Consider the following 16,570-nt stretch of genomic DNA (forward strand, 5'->3'; position numbering starts at 1 on the left):
GTCTCCCGACCGAGGGCCCGTTCCCACAGGCTGACCCCTCTCAAGCACCCCCTGCCTGTGCCGGGAGCTCACAGCTATACCAGAAGGGCCTTAGGGTTAAGCCCGTCTCATATACAGGTGAGGAAACCGAGACCCAGGAGGGGAAGCCTCTTCAAGGCGCACCTGCCACGTGGAGGCCCAGCTCGGACCGCAGTCAGGTCCTGCCTTCCACAGGGGGAGGTGGCCCCTTCCTGAGGACCCCAGTGCGGGATCAGCAGGCCGGCCGATGCAGGTGCGGGATTGGCAGCTGTGCCCCTCGGGTCATGGGCTCCACGCCCCAGACCGAGGATCCACGCCAGGAGCAGCACAAGAGACCCCAAGGCCCCCACTGTGCCCCGTGATTGATGAGTCTCCTGCACACATGGGAAGTGTCAGAGGAGTGGAGGGTGGAAGACCCCAGCTCTCCAGGTGCCCAGGCTGAGGTCCATTCTGTAGCGGTGGTCACTGGCGCGGTGGGCTCTATGTGGGCCGAGGGAGGGGACGGGTGCTCTGTGTGGTGCTCCCCACCCTGTGGCCAGGGTGGGCAGCCGAGGGGTTCTGTGGTGCCTGGAGCCCGTCTGCGCGGGCAGCACGCCCGGCCCAGACCTGGGGCTCAGCAGACTGCAGCCCCGTCCGACTTCACGTGTTTAAATGTTTTTACATTTCTAAATGGCCGGAGGAAATCAAAAGGATGTGGGTTTCACACTTCAGCATCCATGGTATGGTCTCATGGGAACACGGGCAGGCCTGTTAGATTCCGTCCTGTCCACGGCTGCTTCGCGGCCATCGAGGTGGCCGTCTGCCCACCCCTGCCCAGCCCCGCGCTGAAAACACTCGCGCCCCAGGTAGGGGTGAGCAGCCCCCAGGCCCTCCCCGTTCCTTCCCTCCCTGAGAGGCCTGCCTCTTGGGCTCTGTGTGCACAAACCTCAGCCCCGTGGAGAGCACCGGCCCCTGACCACCTCCGCGCCGTCCCTCTCCTTACTCGTGGCGGGACAGCGCCCCCTGCGGGCGACGCGGTTTCCTCCCGGTCTTCTGAGTCTGGGATGTAGGTCCCTCTCGAAGGTCTTGGTCCTGGTGAGCAGAGGCCACTTCCTTCCCTGGGGCCCCCACCAGGACACAGCCCGCGGCACACACGCCCTCTGGCCGGTCCTCTGGTCCCCGGGGCCCCCGGGAGTGAGCCTCCCGCCAGAGAAAGGGAGGGTGACGCAGACCCCAGGGCCTGGGATCCGGCGGAGGGCAGCTCGGCGCGGGTGTGACCACGGAGACCCCGTGTGGTCTGCGGTGACCGCGGGCCTCGCCGTGGAAGCGGGTCAGGCTCTGTGTTGGGGAGCGCGTGTTCACACCCCTCCGTCGGGGTTCGTTCGCCCCCACCCGCCTGGCCTCACCGCGACCCTCGTCCCCGCAGACCGGCGGAGCCAGGGGCTATGCCCCCGCGTCCAGAAGTGGTTCTACGAGAAGTTTGGGGAGTACGTGGAGGATTTCCGGTTCCAGCCCGAGGAGAGCACCGTGGAGACGGAGGAGCCCCTCAGCGCCCGGAGGTGGGGGCCCTCGCGGAGGTGGGGGGGCGGCCACCGGGACGTCAGAGCCAGGCCGGTGTCCGAGTGTCCAAGTGGCTGCGGCCAGGGCTGCCCCCCGGGGCCGGCCGAGCCACCTTCCTGGGGGCGGGGCCTCCTTCCCGGGGGCGGGGCCTCCTTCCCGGGGGCGGGGCCTCCTTCCCGGGGGCGGGGCCTCCTTGGGGTGGCGAGGGCAGCCGGCAGGGCTCCATGGCGGGTGGCACTGCCGCGTCCCCCCGCTCAGCGCTCCTACTTGTGCTTTGTGACCGACGCCGTGTGGGGACGGTGGTCTGGGGGCCCAGCGCCCACGACCCAGGCCTTCCCGCTCCCTGTGCCAGGCCGTGTTGTAGGCTCTGGGGGACTCAGGTTCTGGGGACGTGGGCAGGAGACCAGGGATGGTTCTGTAGGTGAGGACGCCCCACCCCAAGTTAGGGAGCAGTGGCGACGTGGCCCCTGGCGTGGCCCCTGCGTCCCCGGTCACACTGTGCTCCCCATGTGCCAGCAGAGCTCCGTGTGGGGGCAGCGGGGACGCGGGGCACGGGAGCTGGTGCTCACCTCCCTCTTTCCCTCTCTCTTAGGTTGACGGAAAACATGAGACGACTAAGTGAGTCCCTAGTGCGTCTGTGAGCGGCCATGGGAGCCGGTGGGACCCCTGAGCCGCGAGCGCGTGGTCAGTGGGGGGGGGGGCGGCTCTGCAGTCCTGAGCTCAGCGGGACGTCTTTTCAGAAAGGTGTTCCCCGGGAGTTCTTAGGAAGAAGGCTCCCGCTGGGAGCATGTCCGGGGCCCCGCCCCGTCCATCCGGAGCAGGACAGGATGGGGCCAGCGCTGCCCGCCCGGCCCCGAGTGGGGGGCTTAGTTTCCCTCCAGGCCTGGGAGCCCCCGTGAAAGGTGGTGCTTTCCCAGATATTTGCCGGAGCCCAGGTGATGCCGAGGAACCGCCCCCCCCCCCCCGGTTGCCCCTTTCTTCTGTCTGCGGCTCAGGCATGAGGGGCAGGGATCAGGTAGCTGGTGTGTCCCCGCGGGGACGGTGGACAGCGCGCAGCACCCAGCGTGGCCGGGGAGCACCAGCAGAGGGTCAGGCACACGAGGAGCCTGAGTCGTTCGGGGCTCCCTTTGCTGGTTTGGCGCCTCCCCCCCCACCCTCACTGCTGCCCCCCGCCCTCCGGGTGTGCCTGAGCTCTGGCCTCATCGTGGTCTGTTCTGTCCCCAGAGCGTGGTGCCAAGCCCGTCACCAGCTTCGTGAAGAACCTCTCTGCCTTATCCGACTGGTACTCCATCTACACGTCTGCCATCGCCTTCACTGTGAGTGCCCCCGGGTACCCTGCTGTTTCCCAGGGACACACGCGCCTTAACTTTTGTCTGGAAAGTGGGTACCGTGTCGCTACCCAGCCACGGGGTCGCTGCAAGGATCAGACGAGGGCACTGGGGGCGCCAGGGGCCTAGCCCGTGTCTGCACACAGACAGCCTCATGCAGCGTTCTCAGGAAGAGGCCTCTGTCCGCGCTTCAGTCGCCTTCCTGGACGAGTCAGGAAGAGGACCGTGAGGAGGCTTGTCTGCCCAGGGGGGCCCTGCGCTCCTCCCACTGGGTGCCTGGGGGAGGCTCCTGGCAAACGCCCTGTGGCCTGGGGGCCGAGCTGAGCCTCTGCGAGCCAGCAGTCCTGGGGAAGGGTGGGAGAGCAGTGCCTGGCATCAGGGTGTGCTTTGGGGAAGACGGACAGGGCTGCTCGGCCTGAATGGTCCCCTGGCCGCCGTCCCCAGCCCCGCACACGGAGACCCTCTCATCACTGGAAGGAGGACACAGGTTGCCCACCTGCCTGCTAGGCCCCGAGGCCAGAGAGGGGCGGCCACAGCTCCCAAAGTCCCCATCTCTGCATTCTGGAGGTTCTGAGACCACCCTAGAGCCCACAGCCTGGCTCCAGCCCTGGGGAGGAGACGGGCATTTTGCATACACATAGAGAGAGCAGGACTCAGTGGCCAGGCCCCAGCCCCGCCTTCACCCCGGGGCCCCGCCCTCACCCTGAGGCCCCACCTTCACCCCAAGGCCCTGCCTTCACCCTGGAGGCCCCGCCTTCACCCTTCAGGAACCCTCTGCTCCCTGAGGCCTTGGGTACCTGGGTCCTGCCTATCATCGCCAAGGGATGTGCCCACCATTCGACCCACCTTCCAGGCCTCTGCCTGAACCCCACTGCATTCCCTTCTCTGCCCCTTTCTGAGCGTCTGCTCTGTGCCACGCTGATGGGCCCAGAGTGAAGGGGCCCGAGCCGCATTGGGCCTGGCACACAGCACGTAGGGGGTTCTCGGCCGGCGGTCGGTCACCTCGCTCGGCTGTGCTGAGTCCTGGTGGTGCTGCGGGCTCCAGCACGGGGGAGCGACCCCCAGGGCTGGCAGGGGCCTCTGCTCTCCTCTGCCTGTCCCAGGCCACATCCAGTGGCTGCCTCCCTGGGGCGCCCCCCTCCCTACACCCTCAAAGCAGCTCCTCCCAGGGCTTCTCTGTCATGCGTTCCCTCCTTTGGGAAGACGCTGGGGGCCTGAGCTCCCCACCTCCCAGCATGGCTGGCCTGCCTGGTGGGGCGGGGGGCAAGGGGGAGAGGGGAAGGGGGTGGGATGTGGCCTGTCAGGCTGCCTGACTGTCTCTCTCCCCCCGGCTTTCTCTCCAAACCCGCAGGTGTACATGAATGCTGTGTGGCATGGCTGGGCCATCCCCATGTTCTTGTTTCTAGCAATTTTGAGGTTATCCCTCAATTACCTCATAGCCAGGTAGGTGAGCTGCTTACGCGGCAGGGCTGTCTCCCCACGACACACACAGCCGTGGCACGCCTGAGCCGGGGCTGCCTCTCACACGGGGGTTTGGGGAGCGGTCCTCTGATAGGCTAGGCTCCCGAGCCCCCAGGAGGATGCCCACCCCCACTGGTCCGCGGGAGCCAGCAGTAGGTGGTCATCAGACTCCCCAGCGGCTCTTTGTCTCAGAGGCCCACGTGCACCTGCAGGGGGTCACCCCAGCTGCTCCTATTTGCCGATGACATCCCCCGCTTGCTGGGCCTGCAGAGTCTTTGTGCCCTGGGAGGCCCTGGGGTTCAGAGGAAGGGTCCTGGCAATCACCAAGCCCAAGCAGCATCCTCTCCGTGCTCTGTGAGCACCCTCCGGGGGCCTCTGTGGAGAAGCCCTCGTCCCCAGCTGCCTGGTCGGTCTGCGCCCGCGGCTGCACGAGCAGCGAACCTCGGCCCCACGGCAGGCCTGAGGAGGGCCCCTGCAGTCCGTTTTTTTTTTTTTTTAAAGATTTTATTTATTTACTTATTAGAGAATGAGCATAAGCGGGGGAAGGGGCAGAGGCAGAGGAAGAAGCAGACTCCCACTGAGCAGGGAGCCCGACATGGGGCTGGATCCCAGGACCCTGAGATCATGACCTGAACTGAAGAGAGACACTTAACTGACTGAGCCACCCAGGCGCCCCTCCTGCAGTCCGATTTGTCCTCAGCTGTTCCACAGTTCACACTTTCACAGACAGTTTTCCTGGGTGCATCTCTCTGCCTGCTTAAGTTGGTTCATTTGAAAATGATTTTTGTAGGGAAGAATATCTTTACATACCCAGGAAGGGTCATCTGTGCCCAGACCAGGTGTGATTCTAGCCAAAGTACTTGCTATTACTATTTCACTGAGTTCTTTTGAAGGACCTATCTGTTCCACCTCTGGGCCCCCAGGGGAGGGGCCCGTGAGGGTGACCTTGAACTGTCCATCCTCAAGAGCCAGGGAGCAGCCCTGGAGGTCTTGGCTGCAGAGGGGTTCTGAAGCCCCTTCTGTCCCACGCTCCTTCCCGTCGGGGGCACAGGGCTGGGGATTCGATGTCGTCCCTCTGTGAAAGGCGTGTGATGGTCTCCTTGCAGGGGCTGGAGGATACAGTGGAGCATCGTGCCTGAAGTCTCTGAACCAGTGGTAAGTCCTGGGAGGGCGAAGGTCTCTGTGTCCACCGGTCAGCTTCCCCGAGCGTCCAGATGCAGCTGGGTGGATGCCTGGGGGAGCCCTGCCTGGCAAATGGAGTCAGGGAGCAGAAGGCCAGCCGCCCCCCCAGCACAGAGCCCTGGGCAGCCACACTCTGACCCCCTGCCAGCCGACACCCCCAGTGCCCCTTGCTGGCCCCGGCTTGGCTGCAAGGGAAGCAGGTTGCCGTGCCCCGGCCTGTCCTCACCCCTCCCAATGGGGATGGTATGCTGCGGGGGGGCACCCGGGGGCCTCCCGGACCAGAGGATGAGTAGCACAGGGATCAGCAAGCTGCGATCTGCTGGGCCCCAGCATCTAGGAGGCCCTCGGGAGCTTCTTGTTGAATGAATTCAGACAAACAGGAGGAGGTCATGGCCCCCTTTTGCCTCAGTTTCCCTCCATGCAAAGTGAGGGGTGGAGGGCTACGTGGTCTCGGACGCACCTTTGCAGATGAGCCGTCGAAGCGTGACTCCCCGCTGGCTTGAGGGCTGCCACTGCCCGCCCACCCTCTCGGGCACCAGGGGGGCGTCCTCTGGGACAGCCGGCCCCTGCTGTGGGGGGGGGCAGCAGAGCGACCTGCTCCTGGGGCTGCAAGGCCTCTGGGCTGCTAAACTGTGGTGGCAATTCTCTCTCCCCTGTGGTTGCAGGAGCCTCCAAAGGAAGACTTGACTGTGTCTGAGAAGTTCCAACTCGTGCTGGATGTCGCCCAGAAAGCCCAGGTGCTGCTCTCGGGCTCCAGCCTGGGGATGTCTCTGTGCCAGCCCTGCCCCCCAAACCCCAGGCCTGGCTTGTCGCTCGTCAGCTGACCGGCCATCAGCCTACCCGTCGATCCCTTGGCAGCACCCAGGACAGCCCGATTGGCGGGAGGGTCTAGGCTGACGGCCGGCACCCTGGAGGGTGGGGAGACCCGCCGAGCCGGGGCGAGCCAGCTGCTGGGAGGGACACGGCCCGGGTCCAGCGTCCGTGCGGTTCCCTGGGCTTCGCGGGGACCCACCACCCCGCCCTCAGCCTGTGAGTGGCTAGACGGGACGGCGGGGCTCTGTGCCCCCCCCACCCCGGCTGTGGCCTCACGGGGGCAGCACCTCTGGCCCCCTGACGTTGCCGTGTGGGCCGTGGCCCCGGGGCCTGCGGTGACCACAGCTTCTCCACACAGAACCTCTTCGGCAAGATGGCTGACATCCTGGAGAAGATCAAGAAGTAAGTCCTCGGCCCCCCAGCCCGCGGAGTCAGGGGTGCGGCCCCGTCCTCAGCTGAGCCCCCCTCTCCCTTCCAGCCTGTTCATGTGGGTCCAGCCTGAGATCACGCAGAAACTGTACGTTGCGCTGTGGGCCGCCTTCCTCGCCTCCTGCTTCTTCCCCTACCGCCTGGTGGGACTGGCCGTGGGTAAGGAGGCGCCTCGCCCCGGGTCAGGGCTGCCGCACAGGTGAGGGGCTGAGGCGGGGGTTCCTGCCTGCTTCCACCAGAGCGTCTGCAGATGCACAGGCGTCCGGAGGCCAGCTTAGCGCACGCTTACAACAAGCTCATCCTCTGCTTCCAAGAGACTCCCCGCTTTCCCACCGAGCAGAGGGGCTGGTAGGCGTCGGGTATGGACGGCGGTCAGCCAGCTCGGGTCGTGAGGGGTCAGGTCGCGGGAGGAGTGACGTAGGGGTGGAGATGTCATGGGGGGCGGTGGCCTCGATTTTGCGGGGTGAGGTCCAAGCAGAGGGTGAGGTTTGTGGAGTCTGCTTTGGGCAGGTCAGGAACAGCCCTTGGTCGGGGTGGAGTGGGCAGGGCAGTGAGGGGCGTGAGGCAGGCCGGTGGGTGGGGTTGTGGGGCCCTGGTGGGGCCCTGGTGGGGCCCTGGGTTGTGGTTGGAGCCCGACCCCCCACAGTCGTGGATGGACCAGACGGTCGGAGGGCTCAGGGTTTGCCCCGAAGGGCTGGTAGGTGATGTTGCCATCCGGGCCACCAGGGAGTGGGAGGGGCAGACTGGAGACGGGGTGTTCAGAGCTAATTCTGGGGTGGGGAGCATGCAGAATTCAGGGAGCCACTGGCCACAGGTCTGAATGTGCGGGACGTGGCTTTGCCTGTATTTCAAACCATGGGGTGGCAGGATGACTTGAACTCCCCCATGGGTTCGTGGAAGCGCTGTACCGAACCCGTCTGGGGCTTCTGCAGGGTAGGGAGAAGGTGTGAGCAGGTGTGGAGGCTGCCCTGAGGCCAAGGCCATGGTCCTGTGGCTGCCCCAACCCACTCGGCCGTCTAACCCGGGAAGCTGTACCTTCCTCCCCAGGCCAGACCCCGAGCAATGAACCACTGTGGGGCCTCGGTGTCCCCAGCCTGGAGCGGGCACAGGGGACTGCACGGGTGGGGGCGAGGGTGGAGGGCTAATCTGAGCTGGGACCTTGTGCTCGGGGGTCGCACAGTGTGGGGGCCGTCCCCACCTGCCCATCAGCCCCAGTGTGCAGCTGGGGCCTCGGTCTCTCGTTGGCCCTCCCCCTGCATGCCTTGCCAGGACAAGCGGGCTGGCAGACAGCGTGGCCTTGGGGGAAAGGACTGACACCAACCAAAGGGAAATGCCCTCATCCTCCAGGGGGCCGGGGCCGGCACACGAGCTCTCTGACCCAGGGTTGGAGGGGGGCCCCCGGCTGTGACGGCTGCCGGCCCATCAGGTCAGAGGGCAGCAGGCTGGGGGTGGGTCTCTCACGCTTTCCTTCATGTCACCCTTGGGGGGTGGTTAGTGGTGGGCTTGTCTGCGAGGTGGTGTGATCAACAGGAGCCACCTGAGGGTCCTGGGTGGTGAGACACGTAAGTGGACCCCCCCATTGGCTGGGTCGCCTCGCCCTCTTGCTTCCCCTGCCCTGCGCTGGCCACATCTGGGTTTGGAGAGGCTGGCCGTGTGCCCTGGCCAGGACAGGACTGTTGCTCTTGTCCCCAGGACTCTACGCCGGGATCAAGTTTTTCCTCATCGACTTTATCTTCAAACGCTGCCCGAGACTGCGAGCCAAGTACGACACTCCCTACATCATCTGGAGGAGCCTGCCCACGGACCCGCAGCTCAAAGAGCGCTCTAGCGCCGCCGCCGTGTCACGCCGGGTAGGCTGGCCTCAGGCTGGGGCAGCGGCCCCCAGGCCCGCGCGTGCCCCTCCCAGTGCGCGGGGAAGCTGGTGTCTTTCCGATTTTGTGGGGCCCTTGAAACACACAGTGCGGCGAGGATTTCCCCGCTCCTGGCACTGCTGTTTGGGAGGGCCCAGCAGCCCCGGGCGCAAGGTGGCCACTGGGGAAGGCCGTGCAGTGCTTACAAGCCGGGCTGGAGGCCCCCTCCCGCCTCAAGGCCCCTCAGACCCTCCCACGGACTTGCCCAAGCCATGCTGGCACCCAGGCCAAGGGCAGGCGGGGCGCGGGGTGCTGGCCATGACCGCCCAGAGCTTGGGGGCCTTGAGGAGGGAGCCCTGGGAGCTACCGTCCGGCCCTCTGTTCCCCGGCTCTGAGGCTCGGGCCTACCTCGTGCCCACAGGCTGGTACTGCGCCTGTATTTTATTCATGGTGGAAGGCCTTTGTGGGTGGGTACCGGGCCTTGGGTCCCAAACCCGGACACAGAGGACAAGCTGGCCTAGGTGTTCTCCTCAGGGTCTCAGATGAGCGCGGGAGGTTCTGGGTCCCGTAGGGCTCTTGGGGAGGTGTAGGAAGACTTCCTGAAGGAGGTGACGTTAGATTGCTGTGTTGTGTGAGTGTCGTCTGGGGAGAGGGTGTCCAGTGACCCGGTGATGGGAGGGAAGCTCTGGGTCAGGTGTGGGTCAAGCTCCCCAGGTTCCGGGACAACAAAGCTTATTGGAAGCCCACGCTCATCAGCAGGGTCTTCGTGAGCCAGCAGGCGGGCTCCGGTCACGCAGGTGGAGGTGGGCCCGAGGGAGGAGGCGCAGAGGTGGGCAGCCAGGCTCCCTGAGGGCGTGGGAGGGGTGGCCGGGACAGGGCCTTCCGGGGCCTTAAGGCCACTTAGCGCTGGCCAGTCTCCGGAGAGACAGTGAAGGGGAGCGAGGCGGTGGGCTTCCCGGTGGGCGGGGGGCGAGGGAGACCCCGCCAAGGGGTGTGTGCTTGCAGCTCGGCTCAGCCACTGTGTGTGTGTGAGCTCACGCCACGTCTTGGTCACGCGTGTGTCTGTCTCCTCTCTGGTCAGGTGTCAGGCCACGACAAGGTAGGAGGTCTGTGTGGAAGCCCCTCCTCCACGGGCACCTGATGCTGTGCGTTGCTGTGTTGTGACCCTGACCTTCCAATGTTGCTTTCCGCGGCCCATCCGCCGGCCAGTTCCGATTTCGGAAATGCCAGGAATGGCCTCTGTGCCGAGCGCCTGGCGGCCCGGGGTCTGGGCTGCGTGTGCCGGGGTGCAGGCTCCAGCACGGCCTTTCGGAGTGGGGACGCTGCTGGGGGCAGAGGGGCCTCCCCTCTGCTGTGGGGCTTCCCTGCCCCGGAGGAAGGGGGGCTCGCGGGGTGAGGAGCGGCCCCCGGCAGGGGCTCGTAGGGGTCCGCACCCCGCATCTGGGCATCCGTGCCTGTCGCTCGTCTATGTGTACAGTTGGGCGAGGGCGGGGTGGGGGGCCGCGTGCGTCCCTGTGCCCCCACCCCCAGCTGGCGTGGCTGACGGCGACACGCGTGCTCTTGGCAGCTACAGACGGCCTCCTCCCGGAGCTACGTGTCCAGCGCGCCCGCCAGCCTCAGCAAGGACGAAGACACTGGCCGCTTCCACGGTACCAAGAAAGGCAACTTCCACGAGATCTTTAACTTGACGGAAAACGAGCGACCGCTGCCGGGTACGTGTGCGCGGAGTCCGTGGCCCGCCCTGGCCGGCTGGGGAGCTCGCCCCCGTGCTGGGCCCGGCGGCAGGGGCCGGCCCTGGGGGCCCGGGAGGGCTCTGGGCAGGCAGGCGGGAGGAGCCGGGTGCTCCTGGGCCGCTTGGGGGGGCCCATCCTTCTGCAGGGGTGGTTGAGCTGCAGGAATTCAGAGGGTCCCGCAGAGCGCGGCTCAGAGCTGCTCCCCAGCTGGGGCCTCGCACGAGCAGGTGCGGCCCCCGCGCACCCCAGCTGTGACCTGGTGGACGGCAGCTGGGCGCCCAGGGAGCTGGGCTCTTCGAACCGCCTGGCGGGCCACAGAAGGAAGCCGCAGAGAGCTAAGCTGGGACCTTGTCCCGCCCCCCATCCTGCTGACCGAGGGCATGCAAATGCGTCCCCGTCATGGCCGCGGTTCGATCCATTTGCACAACCTGAGCCGTGTGCTTCTCCTTCGAGGGGACGAAAGTCCCCGCCGACTCACGCGCCGGAGCAAACCCCAGCTCTCCAGGAAGGCGGAGGGCGCCTGTCTCCCTCCCCCGGGCTTTATCGGGGGACGGGGAGCGTGTTGGTGCGTCCCTGAGGAGCCGGGCTGATGGGTCGCCTCTGTCCCCACTAGTGTGTGAGAATGGCTGGCGCTGCTGCCTGATCAACCGCGACCGCAAGATGCCCACCGACTACATCCGCAACGGCGTTCTGTACGTGACGGAGAAGTGAGTGCCTCCGTGCTGCTCCTGCCGAAGGGACGGGCCTCAGGGACGGTCCCGGCTCTCGCTGGACGCCCCAGGATGCGTGACGCTGCGAACACGAGTCAGATGCGGTGTAGACCGTGGAGTCAGCTCTAGAAGCGATAAAACTCTCTCTCAGAGTGAAATCCTTTGTAAAAAGCCAGTGCGTGGTGACAGGTGGGAGGGGCTCTCTGCTCGGGGTCGCCGCCCGCCCCACGGGGGACCGTGGTGGCCGCAGCCCGGGCGGGCGTCCGTCCCTGTGCCGTGTCTGGATCATGCCTCTGTCCTTTCTCCCCTCATAGTTACTTGTGCTTCGAAAGCTCCAAATCCGGTTCTTCCAAGAGAAACAAGGTCATCAAGCTGGTGGACATCACAGACATCCAGAAGGTCAGTATGGGCCCCCCCGTTCTCTGTTACCCCTTTAGGATTCCGGAGGAGAGAGGCCACAGGGCCACGAAGCTGATGGGCTTCAGTTGGAAGTCAGATATGTTCACAGTGAGGGAGTGATGCTATTCGGAGACATCGGGGCACCCACGTCAGGGCTCCCCTTCTAGAAGGCTCCCGTGTAGACACTGGCTCCCGTTCGTGTCCATGTACCACGGGCCACCCCACGTCCTCACGGGTCAGCGCCAGGTGCCTTCCCACAGAGGGGGAGGGGGGGAGCACAGCAAGGTGGGCCCGGCCGGGCGCCTGGGCCCCCTTACCACTGTGTATCCACCCCTCGGCCCTGAGATGCTGCCCCCACCGCGGGCGTGTCCTCAGCCAGTGTCCCTCGAGTGTGGTCACGTGGAGTGGGCAGGGCATGTGCAGTACCCAAAGGAGGGCCTGGCACACACACTTGGGCAAGGGTGGCCGGGCCCACCTGCCCCCCGCCTCCAGGGTCTGAGCGTCTGGGCTACAGGCTGGCCCGGGCCGGGGGTGGGCCCAGCTCCCCCCACAGAGAGATGTGCAGCCGTTAGGACAGCAGGCGCCCCCCCCACGCACTGCCCCTCAGGGAGACCCCGTCTCACTCGGGCCTGCTGGGAGAGGGTGGGATGGGGAAGGGGCAGGTCTGGTCTCTTGGTCAGGAAGTCAGTCCGTCCTGTCGTGCTCAGGAAGGCTGGGCTCCGTGGGCCCCTGGCAGAATGCTCTGGGGCCTGGGGACAGGCCTGGCCCTGATCCTGGGAGGTCCCAGGCTGACCGTGCGCTGTCGTCCCTCAGTACAAGGTCCTCTCTGTCCTCCCGGGCTCAGGCATGGGGATCGCGGTGTCAACGCCATCAACCCAGAAAGTAAGTGCTGGGCAGGAAGCTGGGGAGATGGCAGGGTGGCCCGGGGGTGTGGCTGTAAATCCCTGGGGCACGCGGAGCCACCGACCGGCTGGGGACCCGAGGGGCCCCCTTTCTTCCTCTTTCCTTCGCTGTGGCCACCAGAGCCTCCTGCCACTGCACGTCCGGGTCAGGTTTGGGGCTGAGGCCCGCGGGGAGGTGGGTGGGGCCGGGGGGCCTGGCCTCTGTGGGGGGAGGGGCCTGCCCTTGGGCACCGACCCTGTGGGGCTCCGCTCGGACCTGGCCTGGGGCCAGGCAAGGCCTGCGTGTGGGGCATCTAGTCCTCAGGCCAGCCTGGCTGCGCGGGGTCACCCACGGCATCTCCACCCGCCAGCCGCTGGTGTTCGGGGCCATGGTGCATAGAGACGAGGCGTTCGAGACCATTTTCAGCCAGTACATGAAAATCACGGCGGCCGCGGCATCTGGCAGCGACAGCTAGTGTTGATTCTCCCGGGACGATGCTGGAAGGGTTTTGTTTTGGTTTTGGTTTTTTTGTTGTTTTTTTTAAACAATTTGATAGTGGAAAAACAATTGGACATCCTCCTGATCTTTTGCAATAATTCCCCTCAATCTGTGGTTTTTATTGTGTTCACCCCGCGATTCACGGACCCCTTCACGCAGGGGTTGGGGCCCTCAGGCGGTGCCCGCCCATCTCACGGGTGAGGCGTGTCTCACGGACACGTGGACACGGAGGGCAGGGGATCCTCGGAGGCCAGCGGAAAGGAGGACACGCAGGACCCGCCCGCCCCAGAGGCCGAAGCTCCTCCACCCCGAAGCCATAGCCGAGGAGCACCGGTGGTCCCTCTTCCCGGGTGTGAAGGATGTCGGTGATGAGCGACTCAGAGGCGCCTTCGCCCACCACCCTGAACCGGCCAGTGGTCTCGCTCCTTCCGCCAGCGAGGCCTGCTGCGAGTCGTCAGAGGGGGGCCCGGGGCAGGGGCGCGGCTTGATCTGGCTTAGGCTCCGTGCTGACCGGCCGCGGGGCCCCACCCGCCACGAAGGCCAGCGGCCGTCTCGGCCTCCCGAGCCGCCAGGAGGCCCGGAGTCGGCGGCCCCCGCGGCCGTGGAGTGGCGCGCAGGTAGAAGCGCATCTTTTTCACACTCTGCTCTTGGGAAAGCCCCGTAGACCAGCTACCAAGGCTTTGGGGGGCACTCTGAGCTTGGGTTGCTCTCAGATGGAAATCAACCGCAGCATAGCTGGCGCCAGCTTCACGGCGGAAGCCACCTGTGTTGGTGAGGGAGGGGGCCCTGCGGCCTGGGGTGGGAGCGGCCCGGACACACGGTGGGCCAGGCTTGCGGCCGGTCTGCCCGTGGTTGCTGCGCGGGGGGGTGCTCGGGAGGTCACCGGCTGCGGGGAGTGACCGTGAGCGGAGCCCAGAGGCTTGGGGCCGGACGGTCCGCACCCCTGACGTCTGACAGGGTCCTGGCAGGCCCACCCCCGTGCCAGCACACCCCGGGGTGGGAGCGAGCCGCCCCCCTCCCTGCGCCCAGCACCAGTCTGGGCCCCGCCCAGGACGCCAGCGCGCTTGTGGCCGAGGCCGGAGGCTGCCGTTGCAGGCTGGGTTCACTTGGGGACAGGCCTGTGACCTCTGTGAAGGACAGGCTGAGATTGTGGCGGTCAGCGCGACCGCCCTCCTGGTCAGCACACTTCCAACTCCATCAGTCCAGTTCCTCGGCTTGTCCTGAGTCCTTTGGGCGTCACGGAGATTGTTGTTTTTTGAAGAAACAGAAGATTCTATTTTTTACAGAGAGCAAGCTGTTTTTCTTATTTTTGTATCATTTTTCAGATGTAATTTTTACCTTGGCTCCAATCCTAATTTGCTGGTTTGGGTGAGTCTGGTGGCATCGCTCACGTCCCTGTTCACGGGGGGCCATGGGGGCCACACGCCAGGGCCCGGGCCGCGCTCCTGGGGAGCTGCGCCGACCAGCCTGATGAAGCACACACTCCGCCCGGTCGGTGAGATCGGAGGGCCCCTGTGGCACCCACCGCCCCGGTCCGGCTGGCGCTGGTGTTCGCGAGGTCCCGCGGGCCGGCCTTCCGTCAAACTGAAGGCAGAGCCCACTCCAAGTCTCGGCTTCGGCTCCCCCCGTGGGCGCAGGCGGACTGGCCCTGTGGAGGCCTCAGGCACCCCCGGGGACCCTCCCTCGGTGCCTGAGGCGAGGCGGGGTGGGCCCCGAGCGGCCCCCGGGGACAGGCTTCAGGGTGACGCCTGTGGGTGCCACTCAGACGCCTCCCCGGGACCGCCAAGGGGTCAGTGTGGTGGGGCTCGCCCTCCTCAGCAGAGCGGGTGGTTTGGTTCGAGTCCCTTCTGAGGAGAAAGGGAGATGAAAACTGACCACATGCGGGGCGCGGCCGCGGGGGCCCTGGGGCGTCGTGCGCCAGTGGCCGGGCCCTTGGGGAGAGCGCAGCCCACACGGGCTCCCGGCGGCCCGGCAGAGAGAGCCCGGAGTTTCTATCAAATTGTGTAAATCTGGGCAGATATTTAATTTCTATGACTAATCACTGAACTAGAATGAATGTCACATTTTTTATGTCCGAAGCTTGAGTCTATTTTGGATCTGTAAATAATCGTTACTGCTGTCACTTTTGTTCAACAAAAGGATTGTACTGTATGAAGAACCGATGAAAAACCCCCGTAACATTTTTTTAAGAAAACTTTGTTTGTTTAAAGAAGTCTTGTATAAATTATAATTTTTATTTAAATAAACCTGAAATGCTTTGTGCTCAGGGAGGGTGGGGGCGCTCGGCCTCCAGTGCGGGGCCCCTGTGCATCGCACGCAGCTGAGTGGGGCAGGCAGGCACCCCTCGGGTGGCCCAGGACCCCCGCGGCCGCCAGGGCTGGAGGGTAGCGGGGCTTTGGGCTCCAAAGCTGTCTGGGTGAGGGGTGAGGTGGGTGCCGGGGAGGCGGGCTGTGGGGTAGGGCCATGAGGGGGGTGGGGGGCATTGACATCGAGGGGAGGCAGGGGCCCCGGTTCCCGAAGACTGGAGGGCCAGGTTGGGTCATCCAGGGCCTGGCGCTGGGTGGCCAGGCAGTGGGACCGTCACTCTGCCAGGATATGGAGGAGCCTGGAAAAGGGTTCTCGGGGTTGGGGTGCAGGTCCTGGCCCCACCTGGGCATGACTTCCCTGGGAGTGGTGGGCATCTCTGGGCCAGGTACTACCTGCAGCCCTCCCCCTGGGGTCTGGGCAGAGGGGTCCCTGGTGGCACCCGTGGCTCAGCCGGTCCAGACACTGACAGTGGGGACAGGGATGCAGGAACCCGCTGACATCTGAAACCACCAGTCCTGTGTGGAGCTGAGCTGGGCACAGCTAAGGGCACCCAGCCTCCTGCACCCCGAGCCCACGGGAGCCCCACCCAGGTCCCACGAAGTGAGCTGGAGCTGAACAGAAACCAGGTCTGGTGGGCCAGCCCTGCGCTCAGAGGTGTGGCCTTTGCGTCCTGCATCCACCCGCCTGCTCATCCATCCCTCCGTTGGTCTTTTCATCTATCCATCCATCCGTCCATCCACCCATCCATTGCAGGCACTGTCCTAGGGGCTGGGACGTCGCTGTGACAGGCCAGTGGTCCCTGGGGGGCCGGGCACCCGGTGAACACTCCCGGGACTGCTGCACCCCCCGCCCTGACTCTCCTGGTGACAAGCCCGTCTGCAGCCCAGGCCCAGAGGACAGCACGCGAGCTCCTGGCCCCGCGGGGACGCCTGCTCTGGGGATGGACACGGGTGAGGCGGGTCGGGGCTCAGGGCGTGGGCGGCACGGGCCCCTCCCTGCCCACTCTTGCTGAGGGGGCTCCCAGTTTGCCTGTATTATTATTTAATGTGTCAGTAAAGTAGCACAAATAAGTCTAACTGCTATTGTAAGAACTACTTGGGGACTGTGTTTCGGTAGATTCGGTATTATTGGCGGTCTGTGTATTTTAGTTTGTGTGTTCACAGCAGTCCGACAGCTGAAGCTCTGGGCTTCCCCCTGGGGCGTCCGTGAAACCAAAGGAGGCGCCTTGGTGGCCTATGGTACTTGGGGAGACCGAGGCCCTGGCCGGCTGCTGAAATCTGCCCCCCCCACACGCTGGAGCTGGGAAGCCCCCTCCTGCAGGGTCCCGGCACCTCCTCCATCACGGGCTGGCATCGTGCCGGGGGTGCGGGGCTCCCAGCACACGGGCGGCAGAGGGGGAGGGCGGGCACCCTGGGCCTCGC

The 16,570-nt window shown here is 65.6% G+C and overlaps 1 protein-coding gene across 3 annotated transcripts in view; it reads left to right on the forward strand.

Annotated features, from left to right (window-relative positions):
- GRAMD4 (GRAM domain containing 4) overlaps positions 1-15,100 on the forward strand; it is a 78,350-nt gene extending 63,250 nt beyond the window's left edge. For all 3 annotated transcript variants that reach the window (XM_036072815.2, XM_036072819.2, XM_078076757.1), the window contains 14 exons: positions 1,424-1,556; positions 2,150-2,175; positions 2,782-2,873; positions 4,237-4,328; positions 5,453-5,501; positions 6,194-6,265; positions 6,700-6,743; positions 6,820-6,929; positions 8,463-8,620; positions 10,188-10,332; positions 10,967-11,060; positions 11,378-11,462; positions 12,276-12,344; positions 12,715-15,100. In XM_036072815.2, the coding sequence (XP_035928708.1) occupies positions 1,424-1,556; positions 2,150-2,175; positions 2,782-2,873; positions 4,237-4,328; positions 5,453-5,501; positions 6,194-6,265; positions 6,700-6,743; positions 6,820-6,929; positions 8,463-8,620; positions 10,188-10,332; positions 10,967-11,060; positions 11,378-11,462; positions 12,276-12,344; positions 12,715-12,819 (1,274 nt within the window). In that variant the 3' untranslated portion in view covers positions 12,820-15,100. The remainder of the gene's footprint in view (positions 1-1,423; positions 1,557-2,149; positions 2,176-2,781; positions 2,874-4,236; positions 4,329-5,452; positions 5,502-6,193; positions 6,266-6,699; positions 6,744-6,819; positions 6,930-8,462; positions 8,621-10,187; positions 10,333-10,966; positions 11,061-11,377; positions 11,463-12,275; positions 12,345-12,714) is intronic.
- The last annotated feature ends 1,470 nt before the right edge of the window (positions 15,101-16,570 follow it).

This window comes from Halichoerus grypus, chromosome 6, assembly GCF_964656455.1.
Source record: "Halichoerus grypus chromosome 6, mHalGry1.hap1.1, whole genome shotgun sequence".
Lineage (NCBI taxonomy): Eukaryota > Metazoa > Chordata > Mammalia > Carnivora > Phocidae > Halichoerus > Halichoerus grypus.